This window comes from Bombina bombina, chromosome 10 (genome assembly GCF_027579735.1).
Source record: "Bombina bombina isolate aBomBom1 chromosome 10, aBomBom1.pri, whole genome shotgun sequence".
Classification (NCBI taxonomy): Eukaryota; Metazoa; Chordata; class Amphibia; order Anura; family Bombinatoridae; genus Bombina; species Bombina bombina.
The window spans coordinates 5812489-5821970 of NC_069508.1; the positions used below are offsets into that span (position 1 = coordinate 5812489).

Here is a 9482-nt window from a genome sequence, read left to right on the forward strand (position 1 = left end):
ACTTGCTCCCAGCTTGGTTACTGACACTGCGAGTGTCCCCTCAGGAGACTGGCTATCAAAGAAGAGGCTATACAAATGTGGTAGCAGGGATTGTTTAACTTGCCCTAACCTCATTAGGGGTACACACTTTTCCTCAAGTGTAGATAATAAACAATATGTCATAGATTTCTATGCTAACTGTAAAACCAGATTTGTCATCTACCTTTTAACGTGTAATCTCTGTAAAAGTCAGTATGTAGGTAAAACCTCACGTGAAGTCAGAACCAGATTTGTCATCTACCTATTAACGTGTAATCTCTGTAAAAGTCAGTATGTAGGTAAAACCTCACGCGAAGTCAGAACCAGGTTTGTCATCTACCTATTAACGTGTAATCTCTGTAAAAGTCAGTATGTAGGTAAAACCTCACGTGAAGTCAGAACCAGATTTGTCATCTACCTATTAACGTGTAATCTCTGTAAAAGTCAATATGTAGGTAAAACCTCACGCGAAGTCAGAACCAGGTTTGTCATCTACCTATTAACGTGTAATCTCTGTAAAAGTCAGTATGTAGGTAAAACCTCACGTGAAGTCAGAACCAGGTTTGTCATCTACCTATTAACGTGTAATCTCTGTAAAAGTCAGTATGTAGGTAAAACCTCACGTGAAGTCAGAACCAGGTTTGTCATCTACCTATTAACGTGTAATCTCTGTAAAAGTCAGTATGTAGGTAAAACCTCACGTGAAGTCAGAACCAGGTTTGTCATCTACCTATTAACGTGTAATCTCTGTAAAAGTCAGTATGTAGGTAAAACCTCACGTGAAGTCAGAACCAGGTTTGTCATCTACCTATTAACGTGTAATCTCTGTAAAAGTCAGTATGTAGGTAAAACCTCACGCGAAGTCAGAACCAGGTTTGTCATCTACCTATTAACGTGTAATCTCTGTAAAAGTCAGTATGTAGGTAAAACCTCACGCGAAGTCAGAACCAGATTTGTCATCTACCTATTAACGTGTAATCTCTGTAAAAGTCAGTATGTAGGTAAAACCTCACGCGAAGTCAGAACCAGGTTTGTCATCTACCTATTAACGTGTAATCTCTGTAAAAGTCAATATGTAGGTAAAACCTCACGTGAAGTCAGAACCAGGTTTGTCATCTACCTATTAACGTGTAATCTCTGTAAAAGTCAATATGTAGGTAAAACCTCACGTGAAGTCAGAACCAGATTTGTCATCTACCTATTAACGTGTAATCTCTGTAAAAGTCAGTATGTAGGTAAAACCTCACGTGAAGTCAGAACCAGGTTTGTCATCTACCTATTAACGTGTAATCTCTGTAAAAGTCAGTATGTAGGTAAAACCTCACGTGAAGTCAGAACCAGGTTTGTCATCTACCTATTAACGTGTAATCTCTGTAAAAGTCAGTATGTAGGTAAAACCTCACGTGAAGTCAGAACCAGATTTGTCATCTACCTATTAACGTGTAATCTCTGTAAAAGTCAGTATGTAGGTAAAACCTCACGTGAAGTCAGAACCAGGTTTGTCATCTACCTATTAACGTGTAATCTCTGTAAAAGTCAGTATGTAGGTAAAACCTCACGTGAAGTCAGAACCAGGTTTGTCATCTACCTATTAACGTGTAATCTCTGTAAAAGTCAGTATGTAGGTAAAACCTCACGTGAAGTCAGAACCAGGTTTGTCATCTACCTATTAACGTGTAATCTCTGTAAAAGTCAGTATGTAGGTAAAACCTCACGCGAAGTCAGAACCAGGTTTGTCATCTACCTATTAACGTGTAATCTCTGTAAAAGTCAGTATGTAGGTAAAACCTCACGTGAAGTCAGAACCAGGTTTGTCATCTACCTATTAACGTGTAATCTCTGTAAAAGTCAATATGTAGGTAAAACCTCACGTGAAGTCAGAACCAGGTTTGTCATCTACCTATTAACGTGTAATCTCTGTAAAAGTCAGTATGTAGGTAAAACCTCACGTGAAGTCAGAACCAGGTTTGTCATCTACCTATTAACGTGTAATCTCTGTAAAAGTCAGTATGTAGGTAAAACCTCACGTGAAGTCAGAACCAGGTTTGTCATCTACCTATTAACGTGTAATCTCTGTAAAAGTCAGTATGTAGGTAAAACCTCACGCGAAGTCAGAACCAGGTTTGTCATCTACCTATTAACGTGTAATCTCTGTAAAAGTCAATATGTAGGTAAAACCTCACGCGAAGTCAGAACCAGGTTTGGGGAACATGTTAGGGACGTCAAAAACTATTCTAAGGACTCCGCAGTCGCTAGTCACTTTAATGGTTTACATTTCACCCACAAGGCTGATATTTCAGTCCAAATCATTGATATCGCTAAAATTCCAATTAGAGGAGGCAATAGGCAAAAAATCTTAGATAAGAAAGAAATATTTTGGATATTAAAGCTTAATACATGCCAACCACTAGGAATGAATAAAGCATGCGATATTAACTACTTCACTGATAACTGATATGGCACTATGTAGTCATGAGACTTAATTAATTACTATACTATTATTGTGATATCCCTGTAGTGTACAATACTAGTTGGTCTATACATATTTAAAGAAAACTAGGACATCTCTTTGTTACTAGTATCCTAACTTAGATAATTGGTATATATTAATTTCTCATTAAGATGTCTAGGTATCACATTATTCCACACACTGGCTTAGGTATGTCTGAATCTGAATCTGTATTTATATTTTTTGTAAGTAATCCCAATGTAATTTTGTTGTTGTTTTTATTTTGTTACTGTTTTTAATAATGATTTGCACACTAAGGGTTAATGGTTTTCCTTGCCCTTTAAAAAGGCACCACACACTAGGTGCTGCAGCCTATGAATAAGCGCCACTAGGGGGCGCGAAACGCGTCAGGCCTGTCTTTTTCACCCCCTGTCTTTGTGTCCAGCTTGATTGTGTATTTTATATACAATTTTTAAACATTTTTTCATTAAAGTTTTGAATTTTTTACCGATTATAGTTGCGCCTACTTGGTTATTGGAGTACCTGCCATTTGTCCTCCTGTTAGTGTATACTGTCCCTTTAAGTCTAGATGATCAATTTATTATAAGTCCTCAAGATATTTTTTTCATGTGTAATTATTCAAAAAATAAACAATATAATACAATGAATACACTGATTCTAGCTGGTCGCAATTTAATTTTGTTAAACTGGAGATCTGGTAGCTCTCCTTCCTTTCAAACCTTTAAAGCTACGATTGCTAACACAATTATAATGGAACAATACTCCAGTGATATTTACATAGAGGGGAAATTGGAGAAGTATCTTCAAAAATGGTTGGGTTTAATGAAAACTTACCCTATGTTATCACAACTTACCCTATGTTATCACAACAATAATTTATAACTATCTTTAAAAAAACAACTTTTTTTGATAATTGGATTTAGTCAGGTAGATTGCCCATTGAATGGGCATAAGTGTGGTTTTGTTTTTCGGTGGGTTCTGTGAATAAAACAGAAAACTTACCAACAGTGGTTAAAACTACAGTGGAAATTGAAGTGAAATTATTACAAAAGCTCCGATAACCTGACCAGGTGTTTGGGGATAGGTCAAATATGTTGCCTGATGCATTTATATTTTGAAATACTATACGTATGTTTTTCGTTGATGTAAAGTTAACCAACACCGGGTGGGATAAGTATAAATGTCTTTATAAATGTAATTTCTATATTGCCATAGGAGTGTATTATGTGTTTAGTATCAATCACCCTGTGTGGTGAAACGATTTTTGTGACCCTAATATAATTTTTCTAATTATGTACCATACATTGGATGTGCTGTTGGTATATACATAAATATTTAAAAAAAAAAAAAAGGGGATTAACTAGCTGTCAGACATACTCGCTAGTAGCCAATCACACCAGTATGTACACTCACAAAACAGTATGCATACTCCCCAGTGTAAAGAGTCACTAGTAGCCAGTCACACCAGTATGCATACTTCCCAGTGTAAAGAGTCACTATAGCTGTCAGACACACTCACTATAGCCGGTCACACCAGTATGCATACTCCCCAGTGTAAAGAGTCACTATAGCTGTCAGACACACTCACTATAGCCGGTCACACCAGTATGCATACTCCCCAGTGTAAAGAGTCACTATAGCTGTCAGACACACTCACTATAGCCGTCACACACACTCACTATAGCCGGTCACACCAGTATGCATACTCCCCAGTGTAAAGAGTCACTATAGCTGTCAGACACACTCACTATAGCTGTCACACATACTCACTAGTAGCCAGTCACACCAGTATGCATACTCCCCAGTGTAAAGAGTCACTATAGCTGTCACACATACTCACTAGTAGCCAGTCACACCAGTATGCATACTCCCCAGTGTAAAGAGTCACTATAGCCGTCACACCAGTATGCATACTCCCCAGTGTAAAGACTCACTATAGCTGTCAGACACACTCACTATAGCCGTCACACACACACTCACTATAGCCGGTCACACCAGTATGCATACTCCCCAGTGTAAAGAGTCACTATAGCTGTCAGACACACTCACTATAGCTGTCAGACACACTATAGCTGTCACACATACTCACTAGTAGCCAGTCACACCAGTATGCATACTCCCCAGTGTAAAGAGTCACTATAGCTGTCACACATACTCACTAGTAGCCAGTCACACCAGTATGCATACTCCCCAGTGTAAAGAGTCACTATAGCCGTCACACCAGTATGCATACTCCCCAGTGTAAAGACTCACTATAGCTGTCAGACACACTCACTATAGCCGGTCACACCAGTATGCATACTCCCCAGTGTAAAGAGTCACTATAGCTGTCAGACACACTCACTATAGCTGTCAGACACACTCACTATAGCTGTCACACATACTCACTAGTAGCCAGTCACACCAGTATGCATACTCCCCAGTGTAAAGAGTCACTATAGCTGTCACACATACTCACTAGTAGCCAGTCACACCAGTATGTGCACTCACTAGTAGCCAGTCACACCAGTATGTGCACTCACTAGTAGCCAGTCACACCAGTATGTGCACTCACTAGTAGCCAGTCACACCAGTATGCATACTCCCCAGTGTAAAGAGTCACTATAGGTGTCACACATACTCACTAGTAGCCAGTCACACCAGTATGTGCACTCACACCAGTATGTGCACTCGCTAGTAGCCAGTCACACCAGTATGTGCACTCGCTAGTAGCCAGTCACACCAGTATGTGCACTCGCTAGTAGCCAGTCACACCAGTATGTGCACTCGCTAGTAGCCAGTCACACCAGTATGTGCACTCGCTAGTAGCCAGTCACACCAGTATGCATACTCCCCAGTGTAAAGAGTCACTATAGGTGTCACACATACTCACTAGTAGCCAGTCACACCAGTATGTGCACTCACTAGTAGCCAGTCACACCAGTATGCATACTCCCCAGTGTAAAGAGTCACTATAGGTGTCACACCAGTATGCGCACTCGCTAGTAGCCAGTCACACCAGTATGCGCACTCGCTAGTAGCCAGTCACACCAGTATGCGCACTCGCTAGTAGCCAGTCACACCAGTATGCGCACTCGCTAGTAGCCAGTCACACCAGTATGCATACTCCCCAGTGTAAAGAGTCACTATAGGTGTCACACACGCTCACTAGTAGCCAGTCACACACACGCTCACTAGTAGCCAGTCACACACACACGCTCACTAGTAGCCAGTCACACACACACGCTCACTAGTAGCCAGTCACACACACGCTCACTAGTAGCCAGTCACACACACGCTCACTAGTAGCCAGTCACACACACGCTCACTAGTAGCCAGTCACACACACGCTCACTAGTAGCCAGTCACACACACGCTCACTAGTAGCCAGTCACACACACGCTCACTAGTAGCCAGTCACACACACGCTCACTAGTAGCCAGTCACACACACGCTCACTAGTAGCCAGTCACACACACGCTCACTAGTAGCCAGTCACACACACGCTCACTAGTAGCCAGTCACACACACGCTCACTAGTAGCCAGTCACACACACGCTCACTAGTAGCCAGTCACACACACGCTCACTAGTAGCCAGTCACACACACGCTCACTAGTAGCCAGTCACACACACGCTCACTAGTAGCCAGTCACACACACGCTCACTAGTAGCCAGTCACACACACACTCACTAGTAGCCAGTCACACACACACTCACTAGTAGCCAGTCACACACACACACTCACTAGTAGCCAGTCACACACACACTCACTAGTAGCCAGTCACACACACACTCACTAGTAGCCAGTCACACACACACTCACTAGTAGCCAGTCACACACACACTCACTAGTAGCCAGTCACACACACTCACTAGTAGCCAGTCACACACACACTCACTAGTAGCCAGTCACACACACACTCACTAGTAGCCAGTCACACACACACTCACTAGTAGCCAGTCACACACACACTCACTAGTAGCCAGTCACACACACACTCACTAGTAGCCAGTCACACAGTATGCATACTCCCCAGTGTAAAGAGTCACTAGTAGCCAGTCACACACACACTCACTAGTAGCCAGTCACACACACACTCACTAGTAGCCAGTCACACACACACTCACTAGTAGCCAGTCACACACACACTCACTAGTAGCCAGTCACACACACACTCACTAGTAGCCAGTCACACACACACTCACTAGTAGCCAGTCACACAGTATGCATACTCCCCAGTGTAAAGAGTCACTAGTAGCCAGTCACACACACACACTCACTAGTAGCCAGTCACACACACACTCACTAGTAGCCAGTCACACACACACTCACTAGTAGCCAGTCACACACACACTCACTAGTAGCCAGTCACACAGTATGCATACTCCCCAGTGTAAAGAGTCACTAGTAGCCAGTCACACACACACACTCACTAGTAGCCAGTCACACACACACTAGTAGCCAGTCACACACACACACTCACTAGTAGCCAGTCACACACACACACACACTAGTAGCCAGTCACACACACACACACACTAGTAGCCAGTCACACACACACACACACTAGTAGCCAGTCACACACACACACACACTAGTAGCCAGTCACACACACACACACACTAGTAGCCAGTCACACACACACACACTAGTAGCCAGTCACACACACACACACACTAGTAGCCAGTCACACACACACACACACACTAGTAGCCAGTCACACACACACACACTAGTAGCCAGTCACACACACACACACACTAGTAGCCAGTCACACACACACACACACTAGTAGCCAGTCACACACACACACACACACTAGTAGCCAGTCACACACACACACACACTAGTAGCCAGTCACACACACACACACACTAGTAGCCAGTCACACACACACACACACTAGTAGCCAGTCACACACACACACACACTAGTAGCCAGTCACACACACACACACACTAGTAGCCAGTCACACACACACACACACTAGTAGCCAGTCACACACACACACACACTAGTAGCCAGTCACACACACACACACACTAGTAGCCAGTCACACACACACACACTAGTAGCCAGTCACACACACACACACACTAGTAGCCAGTCACACACACACTAGTAGCCAGTCACACACACACTAGTAGCCAGTCACACACACACTCACTAGTAGCCAGTCACACACACACTCACTAGTAGCCAGTCACACACACACTCACTAGTAGCCAGTCACACACACACTCACTAGTAGCCAGTCACACACACACTCACTAGTAGCCAGTCACACACACACTCACTAGTAGCCAGTCACACACACACTCACTAGTAGCCAGTCACACACACACTCACTAGTAGCCAGTCACACACACACTCACTAGTAGCCAGTCACACACACACTCACTAGTAGCCAGTCACACACACACTCACTAGTAGCCAGTCACACACACACTCACTAGTAGCCAGTCACACACACACTCACTAGTAGCCAGTCACACACACACACTAGTAGCCAGTCACACACACACTAGTAGCCAGTCACACACACACTAGTAGCCAGTCACACACACACTAGTAGCCAGTCACACACACACTAGTAGCCAGTCACACACACACTAGTAGCCAGTCACACACACACTAGTAGCCAGTCACACACACACTCACTAGTAGCCAGTCACACACACACTCACTAGTAGCCAGTCACACACACTCACTAGTAGCCAGTCACACACACTCACTAGTAGCCAGTCACACACACACTCACTAGTAGCCAGTCACACACATACTCACTAGTAGCCAGTCACACACACACTCACTAGTAGCCAGTCACACACATACTCACTAGTAGCCAGTCACACACACTCACTAGTAGCCAGTCACACACATACTCACTAGTAGCCAGTCACACACACACTCACTAGTAGCCAGTCACACACACACTCACTAGTAGCCAGTCACACACACACTCACTAGTAGCCAGTCACACACATACTCACTAGTAGCCAGTCACACACACTCACTAGTAGCCAGTCACACACACACTCACTAGTAGCCAGTCACACACATACTCACTAGTAGCCAGTCACACACACTCACTAGTAGCCAGTCACACACATACTCACTAGTAGCCAGTCACACACACACTCACTAGTAGCCAGTCACACACATACTCACTAGTAGCCAGTCACACACACTCACTAGTAGCCAGTCACACACACACTCACTAGTAGCCAGTCACACTCACTAGTAGCCAGTCACACACACACTCACTAGTAGCCAGTCACACTCACTAGTAGCCAGTCACACACACTCACTAGTAGCCAGTCACACACACTCACTAGTAGCCAGTCACACACACTCACTAGTAGCCAGTCACACACACTCACTAGTAGCCAGTCACACACATACTCACTAGTAGCCAGTCACACACACACTCACTAGTAGCCAGTCACACACACTCACTAGTAGCCAGTCACACACACTCACTAGTAGCCAGTCACACACACTCACTAGTAGCCAGTCACACACACTCACTAGTAGCCAGTCACACACATACTCACTAGTAGCCAGTCACACACACACTCACTAGTAGCCAGTCACACACATACTCACTAGTAGCCAGTCACACACACTCACTAGTAGCCAGTCACACACACTCACTAGTAGCCAGTCACACAGTACACACAATCGCCAGGCAAGTTACCTCTCCTCGGTGTCTCTGCTTCGTAGTAAAACCTTCAGATTACGAGTGAGCAGCTCCTGCACCTGAGACATCCTGACAGCTGCACCTCCTACTGCCTGCCCTGGCACTCACAGTATACAGTGCTCATTACCTACGTGCTGCCTCTCCACTATATGTTGTTGTATACAGCGCTCACCCCTGCCTGCAGTATATCCGGTACATACAGTAGCTCACGGACTACTTCAGTATGTAGGGAGCGCGTGCCTGTCACGCACGGCTGCTCGAGAGCGCGTTATACACAACCCCGGTGCAATTTCTAAATAAACCGCCCGT

General features: G+C 44.2%; 1 protein-coding gene across 1 annotated transcript in view; it reads right to left on the minus strand.

The window, feature by feature from the left end:
• The window catches only part of SASS6 (SAS-6 centriolar assembly protein), a 131586-nt gene extending 122108 nt beyond the window's left edge, over positions 1–9478 (minus strand). The window contains exon 1 of the mRNA XM_053693745.1: positions 9171–9478. Within this exon, the coding sequence (XP_053549720.1) occupies positions 9171–9241 (71 nt within the window). The 5' untranslated portion in view covers positions 9242–9478. The remainder of the gene's footprint in view (positions 1–9170) is intronic.
• Between the last annotated feature and the right edge of the window lie 4 nt (positions 9479–9482).